Consider the following 24,374-nt stretch of genomic DNA (forward strand, 5'->3'; position numbering starts at 1 on the left):
CAGTTTTACTTCTCTGGCTAAATGAATCCCTTCTAGAGGGAGATCATCCATCCTCACTCATGTTTGGAAAAAGATGGGAAGACAGACAAACCAGGCTTTGTTGAGTTGATGCTGCAAATGTTTAGCTTTAGAGCCAGGAGGCTCTGCTGAGAGCTTTCGCAAAGTAGAGTGACTTATTGAAACATCCTCACGCTCTTACGTGCACTGCGATACAAAGAAAACTGTCCTGTTTTCTCTGATTGTTGGGATGACTGAGAACTGTTGCTTTCTATAGCATGCTTTTCTATAATGGATATTTTTATAGGCATATATTAGTTTCATAATCAGAAAAGCCGTAAAAAAACAAAAACACTACAGTAGTCTTTTAGATGTCAGTGTGTAAGTCAACAAACATTTTAGAGTCTCTTTTGCTTTCTTAAAAGGACAAAGAAATCACAATGTACAGCTTCATACACTAAATTTGTTTCAGTTCTTTTTGGTGCAGGCACGGAAGTATCTCCACATTATCTGGGTCTACTGCATAGAATGACTAGATGTAAAATAGAGAATATACAGCAATAAGCTAAAAGCCTGCTCTACCCTTTTCCTTATGAAAAACTAAGATTGGCCCTAAAACTGGTATTGCTGCCCAGATTTCTGGTTAAATTTCGCTTATCTTTTCCCTGCACCTGATACAAAACTAATGTAATGTGCTTTCTTACTTATGTAATTTTGAGTTCAGTCTGTCTCCAAACTGGACTGAGATTAGTAATGCAGCCAAATTGTAGTTTTTCAGAGGTTTAATTATCCATGTCTCCTTCCTTGTCTGCTGTCTATATTTAGCTTTAATCAAGTTTACGTTTTATTTATCAACATCTATAAAAATGTTTGGCTTTGAAAAGTAAAATTAAGAGAAAAAATAAGGATTTGCAGTTATTAGTGGGTTTTAATTATCTGTTGTGCACTGAAAAAAATCAGATGTCTGTATATTTCATTCTTTTAAAATGTTTATCAAAGTAGTTTAATAGAAAAGTATAAAGGAAAGTTAGGCCATAATCCCTCCTGTCAGCCAGATAACTTTTTGAAATTAAATAAACAGATGTTGTACTTGTTAGCAGATGTAAAAGGCAGGCATTCTTCCCATAGAAAGTAACTGTTCTGCTTTTCTGTAACCTTCAGGAGAAAAAAGCATTTAATGAATATAGCCATAGGTGCTTTCACTATACTTTCTGGGTATGATGAGAAGCACAGTGAAGCCATATGCAAAATTGTAATAATGAAAGTAAGCAGGTACTTCGTCTTCGGAAGGAAGGATGGGGTTTCTGTTTAAATGTACTGAACCTCTTTAGAAAAAAGCAGTAGGTCGAAAGGTTTCTTTGCCAGCCTATCAGAGAAGATAATAATGATTAAGACTTTCTCAAAGTCACATGTTTTAGCTGAGTCAGAGTAGATCTTGAACCTGAAATTGGTGTTAATTTTCCCAGAAGCTGTGCTAACATTGTCTGCATCTGATATCCAAATGAATCTGGCTAATGGCCTCACTTAGTGCTAGAAGTGGAAGCTTGTAGCCCTGCAAGTCTTTTCCTGGAGACCAGTGAGGTCTCCAATACTTTGGCCACCTGATGCAAAGAGCCAACTCATTGGAAAAGACCCTGATGCCGGGAAAGAGGAGAAGGGGACAACAGGGGACGAGATGATGGTTGGATGGTGTCACTGACTCAGTGGACATGAGTTTGAGCAAACTCTGGGAAATAGTGAAGGACAGGGAAACCTGGCGTGCTCCAGTCCATGGGGTCACACAGAGCCAGACATGACTGAGCCACTGAACAACAAATTGAGGTTACTGATTGAGAAGGAACTCGGAAAGTCATACTCCTTGTGTTCAGGTGCCCTCTGTCTGCCTTCTTGGAGCAGCTGATGTACATACACATGCCTGAACAGTTGTTGCCCTTAAAGATTATAGAAGTTATTTTCAAATGTAGCTATTAGTGTGTTGGTATTGTGTGTCAAAAGTGTAAGCTTTCCGCATGTTCTTTCTCTCTCTCTTCCTTTCTTATTAGATGTTAAAGGTCTTGTAAAAGAAGCAAACTTCTCATTTGCATATTCTCCAATAACCTGATGAAAAATGATTGATTACCTGGTTTAGGAGGGGGTTGAGTTTTATAAATAAAAGAACAGCGACTTCAATTTGAAGTGAACTATTGCACACTTTTTCCTTTTAATGTAAATATTTATAAATACTTAGAGTGTGGCCTTAAATTTCCCTCTGAATGCTGCTTTAGTTACGTCCCATAAATCTGGGTGTGCAGTGGTTTTTGTTTTCATTAATCTCAAAATATTTTCCAATTTGTTGTTTTTTTTCTTTGACCTATTGGTTATTTAGGAGTGTGTTGTTTAATTTCCACATATTTGTGAATTTCCCAGAACTCCTTTTGCTGCTTATTTCTATTTTAATTCCATTACGCTTATAGAGCATACTGATTAAAGTTCTTTTACATTTATTGAGGCTTGTTTTATGGCCTGGCATGTGGTCTGTCCTGGAGAATGTTCTGCTGTATGCTTGAGGTTAATGTATATTCTGCTATTGGTTTGAGTGTTCTCTGGATGTCTCTTAGGTCTAGTCGGTTAAGTTTTTTTTTCCCTTGAGTATGTGTCATGATAATTGTAGAATTTTGATGAATTCTTAACACATTATTGACTGGTGGCTTTTTGCAGAAACTAACACCTGTGGTATTAATATGTCTCTTGTCAACAGTACATTAAGACTGCTACCCCAGTGTCCTGGTGAATCACATGAACAAACTGAGTTTTCCCTAGGTTAAGGGTACAGTGCTTAGTGCAAAGGGTTTGAGATATAGATGTATTTAATAATTCAGTTTTGAGAGCTATGCTAGAGGTATGCACAGTGTTCTGAATGAAAACAGACTTGGTAAGACAGGTGTATTGAAAAGTTTCTGAGCTAATTTAGAAACACTCATCACTGCTCTGTCCATCCAGATGTCTGACATACTGAGGCCTTTGCTTCTAACATTAGCAGAGCTTACTGTCAAACTCTGAAGAGTTGCTGGAGTTGTCCTAGAACACGTAAACTTGAAAGGTTAATCGCCTTTCAGTGTATTTGACAGTTAGAAAAGTAGACATATTGATGACAACATGGCCCATGCAAAGAGCTTCCAAGTAATTATGACACTTCATGTTTTGTAACCATCACTCATTTTTATGCCCATGACACCACCACCCCACTTTTTAAGGAAATATTTATGGAAATAGGTTTCTATTACACAGTTGTATGTAGAACATGCTGAGTAGTGTTTTTAAGGGGGATTACTTTAAACTAGAACTTGCCAGCTATTTAAAATAGCATGAACTTTACACTAGTAACTTCAGAAATGGAAAGGATTAAACATTTTATTTTTCTCCAACACCATATGAATGTGAATTATATTTAACAAGTTTATGGTCCAGCATGGTATACACCTGAAATCCGCTATCTAGATGTTAGTTTCTAAAGTTTAAAAAAATCTGTGGTCAAAGAAGTGGAAAATTGAATACCTTTTCATGAAGCCTTTGAAAGAAAATTGCTCAAGTAAATAAAGAAGTTCAAGATTCCTCTTCATAGACCTGAAAACATTTACTCAGCTAAACATGTACCCAGTTGTTTATCAGATATAAGAATGAGAGCCCCAGAGTTCAGTGTTCTGTTTACAGGAAGGGTAGAGTAAAATGTCAATGCTCCTGGCGCTCTTAGCCAGGGGTCCCTCGACAGGATTCTCTCATTAAGATAAAACTAAAACTGCTACAACATCTTTACTGAGCATAGTTTTCCGGGTTGTTTTTTTTTTTTCTTTTTTTTTTTTTACTTTTTTGTATTGGAATATAGTTAACTGCTGGGAGAGATTAAGGGCAGAAGGAGAAGAGGGCGTCAGAGGATGAGACGGCTGTATGGCATCACCGACACAACGGACACGAATGAACTCGGGCAAGGTTCAGGAGAAGGTGAGGGACCGGGGGGCCTGATGTGCTGCAGTCATGGGGTCGTAGAGCGTCGGACACGACGGGCGACTGAACAGCATGGTTGATTAACAGTGTTGTGGTGGCTTCAAGTGCACAGCAGTTACACATGTGTCCTTTAAAAATGCTTTTCCCGTGTAAGTTGTTATGTAATACTGAGCAGAGTTCCTTTTATGAACCTAGGGGGTTTTTTTAACATAGATTTTTTTTTTTAAAGCAAGTTTATTTTAAAACATTTTAGATTTACCGAAAAACTTGCAAAGAGAGCACAGAAAGATCCCCTGTATCTCACATGCAGTTTCTCACTAACGTCTTAACATTGGTGTAGTACATTTGTTAACCACTAGTGAACCAATACTGAGCCACCATTTTAAGCATTTTTTATGGCTGCCCTGGGCCTTCATTGCTGCGCGTGGGCGTCTGTAGCTGCGGCCAGCAGGCTTTCATGGTAGTGGTTCTTTTGTTTCGGGCCACAGGCTCTTGGCACCTGGACTTCAGTCGCTGTGACGCGGGCTCAGCACTTGCGGCCCTGCGGCCTGTGACATCTTCCTGGAGCAGGGCTCAGACCTGTGTGCCCTGCACTGGCGGGCAGATTCTTTACCACTGGGTCACCAGGGGAGTTCACGACTTGTTATTCCCTCAGGTCCGTGCATTATTCGGGTTTGCTTCATTTTTCCTAGTGTCCTTTTTCCTGTCCAAGGAGCGCATCCAGGATACTGCTTTGCTTAGTTGTGTCTCCTTAGGCTTGTGTTGGCTGAACATAGGTGAACAGACACAAACACTGACAGTTTAGTATGTCCTTTTGGTTTTTTGATAGTCCGTACTTAAGAATTGTCTTCTAAAAGATTGTTTTCTAAAAGCTCATAAATTGGTGTTTTTGTGGAAAATGTTATTGCTCGTGTAACGCTTACTGACATTTTTAAGGTTGGACCATTCAAGTATTTGGCTTCCGTATGCTGGATATTGACCACACTCTCCCATACTATAGCCAGTAGCCTTATATGACTGTTGAAATCAGGGAAGGTATTCACGTCTTCACTTGCACTGGCTGTGTTTCAAGATCGCACTAGCTGTGTCTGGTTAATGGCTGCTGTATTGGACGGTGCAGCTACAGGACATTTATGTCATTGTAGGAAGCTTTTTCGGAGAAGGCGATGGCACCCCACTCCAGTACTCTTGCCTGGAGAATCCCATGGACGGAGGAGCCTCGTAGGCTGCAGTCCATGGGGTCACTAAGAGTCGGGCACGACTGAGCGACTTCACTTTCACTTTTCACTTTGATGCATTGGAGAAGGAAATGGCAACCAACTCCAGTGTTCTTGTCTGGAGAATCCCAGGGACAGAGGAGCCTGGTGGGCTGCCGTCTATGGGATCGAACAGAGTCGGACACAACTGAAGTGACTTAGCAGCAGCAGCAGCAGGAAGCTTCTTTGGACAGCCCTGCTGTAGAATGATCCACTCCAGTGTTCTTGCCTGGAGAATCCCAGGGACGGGGGAGCCTGGTGGGCTACCGTCTATGGGATTGCACAGAATCGGACATAACTGACACGACTTAGCAGCAGCAGCAGCAGCTGTAGAATGTTACCACCCAAATAACAGTGTTTTTGTGTTCAGAGTATTTTGGGTGTCAGCTGAAAATGCTGGGAATCATATCTTCCCTCTCAGTGCAAACCATTGATGGTGACCCTGGTCTTTGGAGGTGGGTCCCTTGGGTAGAATCAGGCTGGGGGAGGGAAAGTAGGAGGTTGCTGTGGACGGACAGTGGAACTGGGGCAGGATGTCTCTTCTCCACGAGTTCTTCCCTGGAGGCACTACTCCCTTTCCTTGTGGCTCTTTGACTTTCCAGACCCTTTTCTCCATAGCGCTGAGCCTTTTCTACCGCCAGCCGTGCAGACAGAGGCAGATGCTAGGAGCCTGTAGTCGTCCCGTGGAGTCTGAAGCGTGCTCATCGAATGGCTCCACTGGGGTGACAGACGATGTGTTGTTGAGTCCAGTGCTGCCTCTTCTAATTTGAGTTCCTTGTTTCATTGGATGTGTAATGTGGTCTTGAGCTGAATGTGCAGACAGCAGCATCTGAGGCCCATCCAGAGAGCAGAGGCAGCGTTTCTCTGAATTCAGCAAAACCATAATTATTGTGTTTTCTTCTCAGAACTCTGTTTTACATAAATATCTTGGGCAAAGTCTTACTCTTACTGTAGTCATTTTGTTTCTTTGTGTTAAATTACACTGATATTTTGCACAATTAAATATCCTTACCCTAAAAGCTCTACAGTGTTTCATTAGTGAACATAACTTGCCAGAAATGTCAAATAATGGGACGATGAACCATTGTAACTATATTTAAACAATATTTGGTCAGTTTTCCATGAGGTGCATCGTTTCCGTGAACACTGAGCTATTTCACACTTTGTGGTCTTCAGACCTGCCATTCCTTTTGTCCAATATGACCTTGGTCACCTCCCATCCTTCTCTCATGACTTACAGCACGCCCGCCTGAGTTCAGAAATCTTTCTCCCTGCTTTTCTTTCCCTCAGGTGCCCCAAAAGAGGTGGCACTGTGTGCTGGCCATTGGCACATTTGTTTCCCTAGGCCTCAGATTCCTGTGTGTCAGTGTCTTGCAAAGTGCCCAGCAACATGGTCATTTAGTTTGTTGGGACAGAAGAAGCGTTGAAACCCACACCAGGTTCATCCCACTCGGTGTAAATGGAGTCCATAGTTGGATATTGTCTTCATTACCCAGTGTTACCCTGTCAGAGGTCAGACTTGGTTCTTATGTTGCCTCAGCTGTTTTTGTATTTATTTAGGTGACATAAACCAGAAATAGGAACTCTGGAATTTCTGCTGTAATTTCTTATTCCCTTATTTTGCCACCACCTGAGCTATGCTTCTTGGCTGCTTTTCCTTTGCGTCTCTGTAAAGTATAATTACACTTTACTATGCATGTGATCTGAAGACTGTTTAGCCAGTATTACTTTTGTTACTGTCCAAAAAACATTCCCGATTTCCACCAATTTTTATTTTTGGACATTTATTCCATCTATAGTCACGATGGCATTTTATTTCAGCAGATGGTTCATAAGATGTTACTATATAGGAGGAGATTGCAAACATTTGGCTTTCTCTCTTGAAATCTTTTTTCTTTAAGTGTATAAGAAAAACAAGAAAAACAAATTTACAGGAATGGTTCAGAGTAACCCTGATGATTTGTTCTAATTTACATAGTTTACACAATTCCCAGCCTCAGGGTCCATAGAGAACCGCTCTGCAGGGGCTGGACTGCAGGAAGAGGAGGCTGGTCTTATCTGATATTCTCTTGAGTTTACTTTGCTGCTAAAAGTGAGGTGGGTTGGGGGAAGAATTTCTTCTTCTTGTTTGTCAAGATTTGCCAGAACACTTCACTTAGGAACAACTGTGTGCACTCTCATTGGTGTCCCTGTGTCTCCAGGGCTGCTTTCTGACCCATCAGCAACACACCCAGGGCTGGCAGTGTGCTTCACGGTGCCAAACATAGCTGAAGCCAGCCTAGAATGGGCCCAGCCCAAGCAAGGTCCCGAAGTCAGAGCAGCAAGTGGTGCAGGTGCTCTTAGCAGTCTTCAGGAGAGGGAAATGCAGGCAGATCTGACAGGCTGGTGACAATTTGTTCATAGACTTAACATTTCGGTTCTTCTAGGCCCTGAGTAGTTGGTCTCAATCAACAAGACACTAATGTCTCTTTTTAAATTTGCTCATGAATTTGCTCTTGGAATGTGTGTATTCTGGTGATAAACCCAGAGCTTGAATGTTGTTAGGATATAAAAAAATAAAATAATGAATTCACATCTCTAGCAGGGCCTGGCTTTAGCTTGACTCCATTAAGTCAATCTAAGTGTCAGCTTTGAGGATTCATTAGTTTTAAGTGTTTGTGTCTCTTCATTGATAAGATGGTGGTTCATGTCTTGAGGAAATAATGCTGTCCTTAAAGCAAAGGAGTGCATACGCTTTGAGTTGTTTTTCTAGTGGTGGGTGTATACGGGGGGTGGAAATGGGGGGCGGTCAGTAAGTTCTTAAACACCATCACTGTCTTGACCGGTGTCATTCTCAGATCAGCTGGTTGGCTGGAGTCAGTCAGCCTCTGGCCAGCCCAGTCTGAATCAGCCCACAGTCCTCATCTCAGGAGTCTTATTTTGTGACCCTATGCTGAGCTCAGAAGAAGCAAAGAATAAATCAGGTCTGTCAGCATCTTTCAACTGAGTAAAGCTGCATATGGTTGTTTATGTCTTCTTAAATTTCTCTCTTGGTTCTGGCCTTATAATGTAAAGAAACGTTCAGTTTTGCTAGAACTTCAGGCTGCTACTCCTTTGGTCCAGCTTCAAATCATTTAAATAAGATAGTTTCGATACATCCCATTTTGAATTCTGAGGAGCATCTAGTGACACATTGACATTAAATGTAGAAAATTCTCACATAATACATTTCTCAGATTCTCTTTTTATAGACTACATTTAGTTTGGTCTGCAGGCTTTTGAGTGTGTGTGCCAGGGAGACAGTTTCAGTATACCGGGGACCAGAGTTGAGCTAGTGAGGCTCTGTATACATCCCTGTGAAGCAGGTTGTAAAAAAGACCATTCTACTAAATATGTCTTCTGATTAAACATTGTTTTAGAGGACTTACAGCAAGAGAGAATTGGGTGTAGTGATTGTGTACTATAAGTCATTTTGGACTCAAGGTACTGGGAAGTGGTAGCTGCCATCTGAGTAATCAGGCCTTCCCAGTGGGAGGAAACATGAGAACAGAGATGGACTTGAGCGTGGCGATTCCTTACTGAAGGTGAAGCTTTCATATGATGTGGCGATACCTTGTTGAAGGTGAAGCTTTCATATGAGCCCAGAAATATAGCTCTCACTGAGCTCATACAGTCTTGAGAGCCAGGCAGGCTCTGTACCAAGTACTTTGCTCAATTCCTCTCAACAGTGAAAGAACTTTTTCAAGTGTGTTAACACACAGGTTGAGTAAGTTGCATAAAATTGCACAGCTGATCGGGGAGAGAATAGATTTTTGAGCATAATTTGATCTGGTTCACATTTTGAACTAATCAGAAAGCAGACATTCATATGATGAAAGAGCAGTGTTTTCTAACAGGTCCTGGAGCAGTGAAATTACCCAGAGTTTTAGAAAGACTGTTTTGAGTAGTATGGGATTAAAGAGGAGAAAGAGTAGAAACAAGATGGGGCGCAGGGAGGGAGGCCTGGCTGGAGACAGGCCAGCTAGGCTCGGGCTTCAGCGGTACCTGGTTTGCCATAGTTGTTATGTTGGGCAAGGTTTTAAACTTCGTAGTGCCAAAATGTCCTCATTGGAAAAACAGGGATGATGATAGCACCTTATCAGATTGTTGTGAGGATTAAATTAATTGAAACATGTAAACATTTAAAACCACAAGTATACAGTTATTATCAAATAGGAAGCAGTTGTTTTTTTATGGGGGATGGGTGGTAAATGGAGGCTTGTGGGATCTTAGTTCCCCTACCAGGGATTGAACCCAATCAGCAGTGTGAGCACATCGCCCTAACCACTGGACCATCAGGAAATTCCCAGAAAGTAGTTTTGTTGCATGCAAGCTCCTGAAATAAATTAGTGGAAATGGTGTGTGTGAAAGTCGCTCAGTTGTGTCCGACTCTTTGCGACCCCATGGACCATACAGTCCATGAAATTCTCCAGGCCAGAATGCTAGAGTAGGGAGCCTTTCCCTTCTCCAAGGGATTTTCCCAACCCAGGGATCTAACCCAGGTCTCCTGCATTGCAGGCGGATTCTTTCCCAGCTGAGCCACAAGGGAAGTGCCCTAGTAGAAATGGAGAAGAGTCCAAATCTAGAGGGCATTGCAAGGGAAGACGCCATATGACTGGGGAGGAGATGCGGTCCAGCAGGAGCATGCTAAGGCTTTGAGGGTGGGGAGAGTGTTGGCGTCCTTAGCAGGATGGAATGTTAGTGGTTATCTTTTGGGGAAGGTAAAGGTTGGATGTTAAACCATAGGAAGAGGTTCGGCTGTGAATAATAGCAGTGTCGAACTCATTCTCACGAGGGAACTTCTTTCTGCGTCTTCCACAGCAAGAGGCAGCCTGAATATTGAAGAACATGAGATGGACTGCTCTGGGCAATTCCTATTAATATTTCACTAGCTCTCAAAACAGAGTAATAAATGGGAGGATGACCCTTTGTGGCAAATGCCTCATTCCATTGCTGTAGATTTTCTAAATTAGTTTGAGTTTTTAAAATTTTATTTGTAGCTAATGGTAAGAATGTTGTTGTTTAGTTGCTTAGTCATATACATCTCTTTTGCAGCCCCATGGACTGCAGCCTTCCAGGTTCCCTCTGTCCATGGATTTCCCAGGCAAAAATACTGGAGTGGGTTGCCATCTCCTCCTGGGATCTTCCCCACCCAGGGATCATACTCGTGTCTCCTGTGGCTCCTGCATTGCAGGCGGGTTCTTTACCACTGAGCCACCAGGGAAGCCTTATTCATTTAGAAAAATTCAAGTGAGAATTCTCGATTATAAGACCCTGAAGTACTGCCACACTGTGTTAATTTTATATTTGTCACTTCCCCCATTATGCTACTGTGCTTATTATGGTAGGCTTAGGAAGAGCTTTCTGACTAGGGTAAAATGATTACCATTTCAACAGCTGATCATATAAACAGAAGGATGAAAACAAAGGCACTCCCCAGGTCTGGTGGAGAGCGACTGTTAACAGTGCTGTCAGTTGTCAAAGAGAAGTTCTGTGTTTGACTCCATTTCATTAGAGTACTGTCCACATGCCACTCCAGTACCTTGTCATACACTCAAAATGTGACTAAAAACAAGTCCTTCCATTTGTGCAGCCTGATCTGTATCACAAGCTGTTTTTCCTGGGAATCTTCTGGGCTTATTGGTGATGTGTTTAGTTATGATTGAAGAACTATTTGTTGAATCTCTGGTGCAGTGGTTCTTAACCTATTTGAAGGTCATACCCCTTTTTCAGTTCAGTTCAGTTGCTCAGTCGTGTCCGACTCTTTGCGACCCCATGAACCACAGCACGCCAGGCCTCCCTGTCCATCACCAACTCCCGGAATCCAACCAAACCCATGTTCATTGTGTCCGTGATGCCGTCTAGCCATCTCATCCTCTGTCGTCCTCTTTTCCTCCTGCCCCCAATCCCTCCCAGCATCAGAGTCTTTTCCAATGAGTCAACTCTTCGCATGAGGTGGCCAAAGTACTGGAGTTTCAGCTTTAGCATCATTCCTTCCAAAGAAATCCCAGGGCTGATCTCCTTCAGAATGGACTGGTTGGATCTCCTTGCAGTCCAAGGGACTCTCAAGAGTCTTCTCCAACACCACAGTTCAAAGGCATCAATTCTTCGGCGCTCAGCCTTCTTCACAGTCCAACTCTCACATCCATACATGACCACTGGAAAAACCATAGCCTTGACTAGATGGACCTTTGTTGGCAAAGTAATGTCTGCGCTTTTGAATATGCTATCTAGGTTGGTCATAACTTTCCTTCCAAAGAGTAAGCGTCTTTTAATTTCATGGCTGCAGTCACCATCTGAAGTGATTTTGGAGCCCAGAAAAATAAAGTCTGACACTGTTTCCACTATTTCCCCATCTATTTCCCATGAAGTGATGGGACCGGATGCCATGATCTTCGTTTTCTGAATGTTGAGCTTTAAGCCAACTTTTTCACTGTCCACTTTCACTTTCATCAAGAGGCTTTTGAGTTCCTCTTCACTTTCTGCCATAAGGGTGGTGTCATCTGCATAGCTGAGGTTATTGATATTTCTCCCGGCAATCTTGATTCCAGCTTGTGCTTCTTTCAGTCCAGCGTTTCTCATGATGTACTCTGCATATAAGTTAAATAAGCAGGGTGATAATATACAGCCTTGACGAACTCCTTTTCCTATTTGGAACCAGTCTGTTGTTCCATGTCCAGTTCTAACTGTTGCTTCCTGACCTGCATACAGGTTTCTCAAGAGGCAGGTCAGGTGGTCTGGTATTCCCATCTCTTTCAGAATGTTCCACAGTTTATTGTGATCCACACAGTCAAAGGCTTTGGCATAGTCAATAAAGCAGAAATAGATGTTTTTCTGGAACTCTCTTGCTTGTCCATGATCCAGCGGATGTTGGCAATTTGGTCTCTGGTTCCTCTGCCTTTTCTAAAACCAGCTTGAACATCAGGAAGTTCACGGTTCACATATTGCTGAAGCCTGGCTTGGAGAATTTTGAGCATTACTTTACTAGCTTTACTAGTAAAGTTAGTACTTTACTACTTTACTTTACTAGTGTGAGATGAGTGCAATTGTGCGGTAGTTTGAGCACTCTTTGGCATTGCCTTTCTTTGGGATTGGAATGAAAACTGACCTTTTCCAGTCCTGTGGCCACTGCTGAGTTTTCCAAATTTGCTGGCATATTGAGTGCAGCACTTTCACAGCATCATCTTTCAGGATTTGAAAGAGCTCAACTGGAATTCCATCACCTCCACTAGCTTTGTTCGTAGTGATGCTTTCTAAGGCCCACTTGACTTCACATTCCAGGATGTCTGGCTCTAGGTCAGTGATCACACCATCGTGATTATCTGGGTCGTGAAGATCTTTTTGTACAGTTCTTCTGTGTATTCTTGCCATCTCTTTTTAATATCTTCTGCTTCTGTTAGGTCCATACCATTTCTGTCCTTTATCGAGCCCATCTTCGCATGAAATGTTCCCTTGGTATCTCTAATTTTCTTGAAGAGATCTCTAGTCTTTCCCATTCTATTGTTTTCCTCTATTTCTTTGCATTGATCACTGAAGAAGGCTTTCTTATCTCTTCTTGCTATTCTTTGAAACTCTGCATTCAGATGTTTATATACCCCTTGAGGCTCTATTAAAAGTATTTCCCCCTTCCAAATGTATGTAAATAATCCATATTTAGAATGTCTACTTTATTTTGTGATAGAATGAATATGTTAGGCAATAAGACAAATCAACATAAATGTAAAACAGTTCATGCCCCCCAAGAATTTCATATTTGGTTGAGTAGAAATGACTCATATAGAAACAGTTATGTTTAAATGTAATAACAAGAGTGCCCAGGACTGTAGCATTATAGTAGGTGTTCAGTAAATGACTTAGTTACTGTAATGGTTGCTAATTGTTGAAAGCATTGAGCATTCAGAGAAAGAAGTTGTTGGGGATTATAGGTAGGGAAGAAGAGAAGCCCTGATCCTAAGTGACTGATTTGGGGAAAAAAGAGAATGGCATTTCAGGTGAAAGGATTCACAGAGGGTTAGAGTCTGAATGGAATGTGAGTTTCAAAGACAGTGATTAATCTGGCAATCTGTTTTGTAAATTAAAAATATATATGATGGAAAAAAAAAAAAAACAACAACCAAAAAATATATATGATGGTTAATGATCAGTACCCAAATCCAACCCAATCTGTTGCCCAGAAATAATAAGTTTATTTTATTATCTCTCCTAATAATCTTTTTTTCTTCTGGACATTTAAAGATGGTACTGTATGTGAAATTACCTTTTTAAATCAGAAGACATCTTGTTAACATCACAGGGAAAGGGAAGTGTGCCCTTCTTGCCTCACAGCAAATGTTTTACTGTGTGGGTTGATTGGTCCAGGTTGGGACTAAGCCGGTCAGCATTGGGTAGAGGAGATAGACTTGCTCTGGGAGATTTGGTTGAGGGGGCAGTCCCACCCAAGCTTCATGGCTGCTTCCTAGAGGCCCAACAGAGGTTCAGGAGACCACCCATTGTCCACCCGACCAGTGCTGTTATAAACTCTTAGTAAAGAACATTTGTAACAGCTGCAGAGTGTGTCCACGCCTGAGTGTACTTGATTTAACCCTTTCACTGCTGCTGCTGGACATTTTACAGTTTCCTCCCCCCTCCCCCCACCATTTTAAATAAATTTAGGTGACCATCCTTATTATAGTTAAAGGCATTTTAAAGAAGAGTATAATATAATACTCGGTACGACTTAAATATAAAGGGAAAGAAGAAGTAATTGTGAAAATGGTAGCTCCATAGACTTGGCGAGTTGGATACTGGGGAGACTTGGGAGGATGAGTGGTTTTGGTATCGAATGAGGTCCAGTCCTGGGCTGTTTTATTCATCTTTTGGACGTACTTCAACAATCTCTTGGTACCTGCTGGTTATTAATTATTCCCACTTAAATTCTTTGGTTTTATTTTTTAAATTCTTCTGTTTTATCTTTTAAAAATACTAAAGGTACTGATGATGGCTTTTTTTTTTTTTTTTTTTTTGCTCATTTTCTATCCCCCACCTTTCCATTATACTTTGATTTGAGCTTTTCCATCTTGGTATAGATGGTACCAGATGTTTCTTTCAGATGAAACCAGCCAGTCACTCCCAGCTCAGCTGTGAAGGTAACATCATGCCAGAAGAGCCCGTCCCTGATGTCTGTCCCCTTCGGGTTTTACTGTGTTCAGCTTCTGTTTAAAACGCACACTGGTTTCCTCTGAGCAAAAGGACAGCTGAATTTCCTGTACCGTTGCAACAAAGTAGAAGTCATTAAAGTAGGATTTAGAATTTCTTTGATACAAGATTCTGTCTGAGAAGATTGAAATGATTCTAATTTAGAGGGTTTGGGGTTTTGTTTTTTTGAGACAGCTGAAAGTAGGGGGTCTGGTGTAAGATGAGCCACTGGCTTCTGCCTGCTTCATGGACTTTTTTCCAGTTTAAACATAAGCGTCTGGGTGGGCTGCCGATGGAGCTGCTGCAGGGTCGCCATCCGACACCTGCCAACTTGTGAAGCTCACATATTCTCAGTATCGCCATCATCTGATAACTACAACTGCCAGAGAATGTCCTAAAAATAAAGATGGCCAGGAGCAGAGGAGGAGGGGCTTAACAAGATGAGTTTGATCTTGACTTTTTCTTCATATACTGCTATTAGGACTTTGGGTATATGGCTCAAAACTCCCAAATAAAAGGGATCTTTGTATTTGCAGATTGCCCTGCCTTCCAAAAAAATGGAAGGAGTTATTCTTTTGGAAGATTGATCTGAGGAAATAAGTATTTATTTTCTTTTTCCTACATGGACTTCGAAAAACTTTTCTGGTTGATTGAATTTAGGTTGGGTGCCAGATACTTGTATATGAGACAGTTCAGAGTAATCATATTATTCTGAGCTCATTGTCCATAGCATTCTTAATCCAGAATAACTATTCCCTTAGCTGCAGAAAGTATAAAACCCTAATAGAAACCTAGCTAGATAGTTGATTCTTGAAGTTTTAGACAAAATAGAATGGACAACACTCTTTGGGAGGCCTGTTAAGGGCAGTGTAAAACGTAGTAAGAATTAAGCACAGAGGTTACAAGCGTGGACTCTGGAATTGTTCAGACCTGAGTTCCAGTCCCATCTCTTCCATTAAAGCTGTAGCTCCTGGGCAGGTTCTCTGGCCTGTTTGAATGCACCTAGATTCCTCATTTATAAACTGGAATAATACCTACCCACCTTATGGAGTTGTTGTGAGGATGAAATGGCCTAATATGTTGTAAATTTTGGCATGTGATAAATTCTTAATAAGTATAAGTTGTGTTATTTTAGTTATTTATTAGAGGAGAGGTGGTTTACCAACAGGCATCAAGTGTTCACCTTCTATAGGTATGTAGTGAAACGAGGCACTGCTTTGTGAAGGACATGGCCGCGTGTACTCTTTGGTTGTACAGTTTCCGTTCACTAGTAGAAATGTTTACAAGGAGAGTGGTGGTGATAGATTTCACAGAGTGGACATTTCGTTGGGCTTTGAAGAGTGAAATAAGACTAGGTGAACAAACACGGAGGGAAGGGCATTCCAGGCAGAGGCATGAACGCACAGCAGGTGAGCCGGGACAGACAGAAGGTGGCTGCAGACAAGATGTGAGATCCTCGTGGGGGAAATGGCAGAGGTAGTTGAAGAGTTAGGCAGAAGCTGTATCATTAGGGAGATCGTATGCCGGACTAAAAAGTACTGGACTTGATTCTTCAAAGGTCGAAGTTTTGAAGGACAATACGCACAGAAATAACATCAGTTGCATTTTAAGAGAGAAACTGTAGCAGAGTGGTAAAGAAAGGGAGGTCAGGGTTTTGTACAGATGATGGACATTTTAATTGAAGAGGACGTGTATTTATATAGTAGAAGGAACTATATTCAGGGATGGATAAGAAGTCTGACTAAGGCTACTTGGTGGCCATGGGTACTGTTAACTGAGAAAGGTAATATGGGAGATGAATACTTTCTGGAACATCTTGAGGTCCATTTGGTTGTGGTTAAGTTTGAGGTGCTTGAGAGACCTCCAGGGAAAGAGATTTAGCTGTTGAGGTTCTTTTGGGCTAGAGATATTTGCATATATCCAAATAGAATATGGGAAGCCTAGCATGCTGCAGTGCATGGTGTCGCAAAGAGTCGGACACAAATGAGCGACTGAACTGAAGTAGAATATAGCCAGTAATGGAAGCTTGTGGTGAGTTTTCCCTAAAGTGAAAATGTAGCCTTAGCACAAGACCAGAAAGAGAATACTTGGCAAGGAGCCAGCAGTAATCGGTGCTGTCCACGGAGGCATTCCTGCTGCCCCTGAAACAGGAAAGAGCCATTGTAGAATTTACCAAGAGTATCTTAGATTGACTTTTTGGGTCACAGCTTTTATATTGACTTTCTGGTACACAAGTCAGCTGCATCTTTGTGATCTTTGTCTGATTTGCTGTTAGGACAAGCTTAACAAAAATTTAGAGTTGTGATTTCACAAGAAAGACTCACTAAAACATTTTGTAGACTTAACACTCTTTGCATTTGTACTTTGGGTTTCTGAAAAATAATGATCAAAGAGTAGATCCATCACTACCCTCTAGATAATCCACATAATTTTACAAGGTGGAAAAGGTTTTCCAGAGAGAAGCCTTCAAAGTGGAAGGTGCTTTTATGGGTGGAAATGATAGGACGCCCTGTGGCTGATTTTAGAGGTCAGGAGTGGAAGACCTCGCACCCACTCCTTAGTGGTTAGGGATTAGGGCATGAAGAAGATAATTTGGGTGTTCAAAACCTTTGAGGAAGGGTCTCTTGATTCTTTTTTAGAAACCAGGGGATCTGTGTAATGAAGAAGAATCTCCCTTCCCCCAAAGCAGACACATAGCCTTTGTGACAAGAAGGCAATGGCGCCCCACTCCATTACTCTTGCCTGGAAAATCCTATGGACGGAGGAGCCTGGTAGGCGGCAGTCCATGGGGTCGCACAGAGTTGAATGCGACTGAGCGACTTCACTTTCACTTCTCACTTTCATGCATTGGAGAAGGAAATGGCAACCCACTCCGGTGTTCTTGCCTGGAGAATCCCAGGGACGGGGCAGCCTGGTGGGCTGCCGTCTATGGGGTCGCGCAGAGTCGGACACGACTGAGGTGACTTAGCAGCAGCAGCACCTTTATTTTCGCTTCTGTTTCTTTCAGTTACCCAGCTCAAACAATTGTAAATTTCTTTTTCTTTTTTTTATCTTCTAGACTGACTGTTCTTCCTCTACTCCCCAATGGAGAAAGCCTTTCACTTTTAACTGGAGTACTTTATTTGGCTGTCAGTGTTTTTCAGATTAGTAATTGGGTGATTCTGGCTGGAGGTGGGGGGCTGTTCTGCCCTTTTGAAAATTGGCCCACACACCACTGTACTTAGGTGCCCACACAGGAGCTGAGGCAAGCTGGCTGAATTTTGAACTCAAAAGCGTGATCCTGTGGGTGGGAGAGTATGTAGTTCTAGAATCTTTAAAGGCAAGACGAAGCCCGTGCACCTGGTGGGGCCGGTGGGGTAAACTTTACAAAGGAGCGTTTCTGTTTCTGATTTTCTTGTCCTGTATCCAGCCGTTAAAATACTGAGAACAAGAATAAAGTGACAGTTATTTAGCATCTGTTATCTATTGCTAGCTATCTATTGGGTAAAAATCAATATATTAAAAAGTATTTGCTGGCTCCCAGATTGTTAGTACTTCCTGACTTTTGTGTGTTCTGAGTAGTTTAGTAGAGTAAATGAGCTGGGTCTTATATTCTCAACAGGGGTGATTTCTCCCCGCCCCCCAAACGGGAGAAATTTAGTGGTTGGAGGGTGAAAAAATCTTACTCTTTTTATGGATACAGTACAGAAATTGATATTCATGTATCAGTGAATCACATTTTCATGTGTCTGGAGGGGGTGATTTTTTAATTTTAAGGCTGAGACATGGTGGGCATCTTTACCCCACTACCTGCCATGCCTGAGCCCAAGGCTCTGAGGATCTTAGTGCGCCTTCTTTATTGCTCTCCTCTCTAAACTGATCTCAGGAGCTTATCAGCTCCGTCACTAATCAGAAGTGCTTTGTGAATGCTTATGGGTATTAGGATTATGACCAAAAAAAAAAAAAAAGGTGTGATTCTAACACCAGGAAATACAATAATGCTTGAAAAATATATTTATACAGTTCATTGGGAAACTTCAGTTTAAACCAAAAATAAGCTGAGAAAAATACTAGATGTGGGAAGACATGAATCCTATGATATTTGCAACATTACAATTTACGGTATTGACTTAATAGTCTGTATGAGTGGAGTTACTTAGTAACAGGTACATAACGGGCGTAATATATTTTGCTCCTGGAATCATGTTTTCAGAGATATTAAAACCTATTAAATTGGGAGGTTTCCCTCCTATTTGAGGAGTGTTATCCTGCATGCCTACTCCTCAGCCTTCCCCAAATCATGGATTTTAGGTTGGTTCCTCAGATTCTTCTGTATTTCCCTCATACCTTCAATCAGGATGTCTGGTATGTTGCAAGTAGATATGAGACGTGCCTTCCCCAGTGGCTTAGACGATAAAAAAACCTGCCTGCAATGCAAAAGACTGGGTTTGATCCCTGGGCTGGGAAGATCCTCTGGAGCAGAGAATGGCAACCCACTCCAGTATTCTTGCCTGGAGAATTCCAGGGACAGGAGGCTGGCGGGCCACAATCCGTGAGGTTGCAAAGAGTCGGGCACGACTGAGCGACGCTCACACACAAACACACACACACACAAGAAGTAGTGGGATGGCATATCCTAGTCGATGAAGCAGTTGGCATTTGTGATGACAGTTTTAAAGAGCCAAGTACGGGGACCCATTTCTCTTAGTTTCCCTGTCACTGCTCGTGCCATAGCGGTTGTCCTGGCCTATTTTTCTGTCCTTATGCTGGCTGCAGGAAAAACACTTACTTGCATCTTTGCCAGTCTGTAGTTCCCTTCCTTCCTTTCTTTTCCCTTCTTCCCTTTCCCAGTAGGCAGATTAGCACAATGTCTTTTAGAACAAGCAGACCTGAATTTGAATTGAATTACAGTTTCACTTTTTATTAACTGTGCAGTCATCTGAAAAAATGCTCTCTCTGGGAAAGGTCGTCCTTAATATACATAAAAGGTCATACAGCAGGTGCACAATAAGTGCATTGTGCCTTTTTAAGATATTACTTTAAAAAAGAACCTAGCATTCCAGCCCAGCACTGTTATTTTACGGGGGATTTTATGAGGCCCAGACAGGCCAAGGCACCAGAGCAAGGTTAGCGGCAGGGACGGCACGGATGTCGCTGGTTCTCCGTGTTCTTTTCGCTCCACTACACTTTCCTTTGGTGTCATGTCGTTCCTTACTCTGCACACATGCATGGAAATGATGGTATTTTGCTTTCCTGTGTGAGCTAACACTGAGTTTGACCTAAATTGCATCGGTAGAGATTACATTTGGGTACATTCTTAAGGATAGTTCTATGGAAGCCTTCTAAAATAGGATAATTATCTTGCCCATATTGGTGACTTCATTTACTTACTAGGTTTTATAATAGGAAAATGGATTGGAAAATCTCCTAAAATCCCATCTGGTCTTTTGATTTTTGTGTGTGAAGGACTTAAAATTACCAGGAATTGTTCCAAACATGTAAAACTGGCCCATGTTGTCCAGAAGTGTCTTTCTAAGATGTGAGTGTGTATGTATGTGTGTAGGTGGGTGAGAGAGAAAGTGAGAGAGACACACACACAATAGTGCTTGAAATCTGTTGAAACCATATTTTTGAGATTTAAGCTACTGGAGCATTTGCTTATCATGAACAAAAAGAAAACCAGGCACAAAAATTGATTATGTAATAATCACATTTCCTCATATGCATTTGGGAGATAGCTTATCATTTCTTTTAAGGAAGATCTAAAATATTTTGGGGACATACTGTTTCACCAACGAAGGTTTTTCTTGCAAGACGTGTCCTTGAGGACACCAAAGTGAACAGATGAGGCACCTGCCCTCAGATAGCTCAGTGTCGCAGAAAGGACAAGTAGTCACAACATATTGAAGCTGGTACGATGATAGAGCTGTGGTAATAATACAAAGATCCATGATTGCAGACAGAAAGTGATCTTAAATCTTGACTTTGCCATCTTAACCAGAGGAAACACATATACCGAGTCTGAAAAATCATAAAACAGCTTGGCGGTTGGGAAGCAGCTGGAAGTAGCAGTAGTATTGTTGGAGTTTGGAGTTCAAGGAAGGAAATGGCAGGAAGGCTGGAGAGTTGGGGGGGCAAGTAGTGGAAGGCACCGTGCTCAGCGCTGTGCTGCCTCACGCCAGGCCGGAAGTGCTGTGGGCTTTGGCCAAACGATTGATAAGGTTTACCGTATTAGCCAAATGAATTGATCATCTCTGTCTTTTCACTTATGTTAGTTATAAGATTCATTGTCCACACAGGTAAGTATAGAGTAAGAAAAATAGGTCTGTAGGTAAGTAAATATTTAAAGTAAAAATGAGACCATTAGGCCTGCTAAGATGAATTGACAGCAAATTGCATTTTACCTTAATTGTTTTTTTAAAAAATCCTTATATTTAACATTTGTTTAGAGTTTTAAAGACATAATGAGTTTTATTAAGTATTTTCTCCATTATAGGTGATTTGCTGCTGCTGTTGGTAGTGATGATGGTGGTTTTTAATCCCAATTTACGTTACATTATAGCCTTTCGTAGGTCATCTGTAAACATACTCATTCCCCACTCCCTTGCAGTGTCTGTTGAGTGTTAACTGTGTTACACAATACAAAGAACAGTCAACAAAGAGAGGTCACAGTATGATGAGGTAATTTGCTGTCAACAAAGGTAGAACTGTCGTTAAGTACTATTCTCAAGACAGTAGTACTTCTGCATTAAATTGTCTCAGAAAAACGTTGTGGCATTGGAAATAGTGTTCTTCCGGTACTTTTGCTAAAGTTACCTGCATCTAGAGCTCTGTTTAAATAAAGCAAACTCTCTGTCAAGCCTCACCCACTTCCAACAGTTCCTAGGCTGCTTTTGTGTTTATAGTATTTATTTGGCTGCGTTGGGTCGTAGTTGCAGCCCTCAACACTTGGAATCTTCAGTCTTCCCTGCGGCATGCAGAATCTTTTAGTGGAGGCATGCAGGATCTTTAGTTGTGACACACAAGCTCTCAGTTGCAACATGTTGGATCTAGTTCCCTGGCCGGGGTGGAATCCCGGGCCCCCTGCATTGGGAGCTGGAGTCTTAGCCACTGGACCTCCAGGGAAGTCCCTAGACTGCTTTTGTGTTGCCTCGGTTTTAAATGTGAATACACAACTGAGGAGCAGTGAGTGTTAGAGAAATGAGAAACCTTTGAAGGATTTTAAGCAGATCCACAGTCTAGCTTTTTTTTATATGTATATATATAAGCTTTACTTTTCAGAACAGTTTTAGATTTACAGAAAACTTGTACAAAGTGTGCAAGTATGCCCCACACCAAATTTTCCCTGTTTTTAGCATCTTGCATTAGTACTTTTTTTTTTTTTTTTAACAATTAATGAACGGCTCCGGGCACATTGTGATTAACTAAAGTTGGTACTTTATCCAGATTTCCTTAGCTTTTCCCTAGTGCCCTTTTTCTGTTTCAGGATACCACAGTACACCTAGTTGTCACATTTGCTCCGCCGACTCCTGGCTATGACAACAGGTATGGCTTACATTTTAATAATGTTATTCTGGTTTGTAGAATAGAGAACATTCTGAAGGGGATAAAGTGAAAGCAGCGAGACCAGTTGGGCAGATACGACATAATAATCCGGGGAAGAGCTGTTGGCAGCTTGGACCAGAGTTCTAGCTGTGGAAGTGCAGAGAAGGGGTTGATTTAGGGTATATAAAAGTCATCTGACTATATGAGAAAATTAAGAGAATGAGTGTTGGTAGAGAAGAAAATAGGTTCTGAGATGGAGCCCTTGAGGCCCTTTAACATAATGAAATAAAAAGAAACTAGCAACGGAGACCAAACAAGAGCAGCCAGTTCAATAGGAAGAAAACCTAGGATGTGTTGTATCCTAGAAGCCAAACAAGTGTTCACTGCAGAGTAAGTGACCACTCCGTTGTGGCTTCTGATAGGCCAGGTCAGATGGGGTGGGGTACTGACCTTTGGATTCAGTAACAGGCCATCACCATCACTGGTGACCTCTGAGTAGTCACAGTGGAGAGAGCAGAAACATACCAGGAGTGGGTTCAGAGAAGGTGAGTCAGGGCAGGGAGTGGAGTATGGGGAGCCTTGGTAGGGGTGGCAGTGGCTGTGTAAATGCTACACCAAAAGAAAGCACTGCAAACTAGTATTTTAACTGTAGTTAATAATATATATGCAGAAGTGTTTAGGAGAAGGCGTCCTGATGTCTGCAATTTTGAGATACATGAAAAAAATAAAATAGGGCTTTCCTGGTGACTCAGTGCTAAAGAATCTACCTGCCAGTACAGGGGACAAGTTCGATCCCTGGTCTGGGAGTATCCCACATGCAGACGTGCAGCTAAGCCCGGGAGCCACACTGCGGCCACTGCTGTGGCCACTAAGCCACTAAGCCACTAAGCCCACATGCGGCAACTACTGAAGCCCGAGCGAGCATCCTGGAGCCTGTGCTCCCCAGAGGGAAAAGCCTGCGCAACAAGAGAGACCCAGGACAGCCAAAAATAGATCAGTAAATAAAATTTGAAAAAAAAGACATTGCAAACTAACATTTAACTAATGGTTAATAATGTGTTTATGTATTTGGAGAATGCTGATGACAGTAACTTTGTTGCATTAAAAAAATTGGATTAATGGGAGATTGTATAGATATGTGATAAAGCACATATTGTTAATGGCATAATTTAGGTGGTGGGTAAATGTGTCATGGTTGGTAAAATTCTTTAAACTTTGCTCTGTGTTTGAAAACTTTCATAATAAAATGTTGGGGAGAGAGAACAGGAAGAAACTGGAGACAGGGGATGTGAACAACTGTTCCAGGGAGTTTTGATGTAGAATCAAAAGAGGTCTGTTTTCATCCCAGTCTGAGAGTTGGGAGAAATAATAGCGTTTTTATTTACTGATGAAAAGATCCAGTAGAGACAAAAAAAATTGATGATGAGCAAGAAATAAGGGAAAATTACTGCACTAATGTCCTTGAGCAGGCAAAAACGTAGGGTCTAGCACAGAAGTAGAATTTTATGTGGTTAGGAGCATGGACAAAAGAAATAGAAGGCAGAGGGTAAGGATTACAGGTACAAGTGGTTGTACACAGGTGGTGGGAGCTTTAAGGGATCTGTTTGCTACTGTGTTTTTGGTGAAATAGAAAGATCATCTGCTGGGAAGGATAGTGGAGGAGCTGTTGAGGCTCAAGGAGAAAATGAGATCGATGTCTAGGTGGGTGTGAATGGACTCAGGAAATGCTGTGCGAGCCTGCTGGAAGTCTTTGATGAAGTCAAATGAGGAGAACAGTGCAAAGGAAAGACTAGCAGATTTTTTTTTTTTTTTAAAGAAGAAAGAAGGTAACTTCTCGAAAGTGATGGATGTGGATTTTTGCAGGAGGAGGGACCACCGAGTCTACCCAGCAATTTGTATAAAAACAGATCCACCCTCAGATAGGTTATTGTTAAATTTCAAAGTGTCCAGGAGAAAGAATAGGTTCTAAAAGCATCTTGAAAATAAAGAAACAAGTCTCTGTTAAGAAGCAAGTCTCTGATAATCAGATTGCCAGTAAACTTCAGATGAACAACTCCGAATACCAGAGAACAGTAGCTTCAGTGGCTTCCTAATTATGAAAGAAATGCTGTTCAGCCTAGAATTCTGCTGAATTCTACACCTCACTGAACCAGCATTCGGTTACAAGTGACGAATCAAGGCAATTTCAGACATGCCAGGACTGAAATCATTTGCTTCCCCAGCACCCTTTCTTGGGGTGTATTACTGGTGCCGTACCGTAAAAACCAAAAATGAGGAAGCCTTGAAGTCTAAGAATCCACACGTCCAACCAAAGAAAGTATCAGGAAAATCCCAGAGTGATACACTGAAGAGGGAAATGAGTATTCAAGACATTTTCTTACACATACCATCCTTGAAAAGTGGTAATTTTAAAATATATAAAAG

General features: G+C 41.6%; 1 protein-coding gene across 3 annotated transcripts in view; it reads left to right on the forward strand.

The window, feature by feature from the left end:
- Nucleotides 1–24,374, forward strand: part of GRB2 (growth factor receptor bound protein 2) — a 67,565-nt gene that overhangs the window by 16,925 nt on the left and 26,266 nt on the right. Inside the window, exon 1 of one of the 3 annotated variants that reach the window (XM_061392868.1) lies at nucleotides 3,934–3,975. The exons of the other annotated variants lie outside the window; for them this stretch is intronic. Within the exon in view, the coding sequence (XP_061248852.1) occupies nucleotides 3,949–3,975 (27 nt within the window). The 5' untranslated portion in view covers nucleotides 3,934–3,948. Of the gene's footprint in view, nucleotides 1–3,933; nucleotides 3,976–24,374 lie in introns of those variants that run through there. 3 annotated transcript variants of the gene reach the window in all.

The sequence above is a fragment of the Bos javanicus genome, chromosome 19, assembly GCF_032452875.1.
Source record: "Bos javanicus breed banteng chromosome 19, ARS-OSU_banteng_1.0, whole genome shotgun sequence".
NCBI classification, from domain to species: Eukaryota; Metazoa; Chordata; class Mammalia; order Artiodactyla; family Bovidae; genus Bos; species Bos javanicus.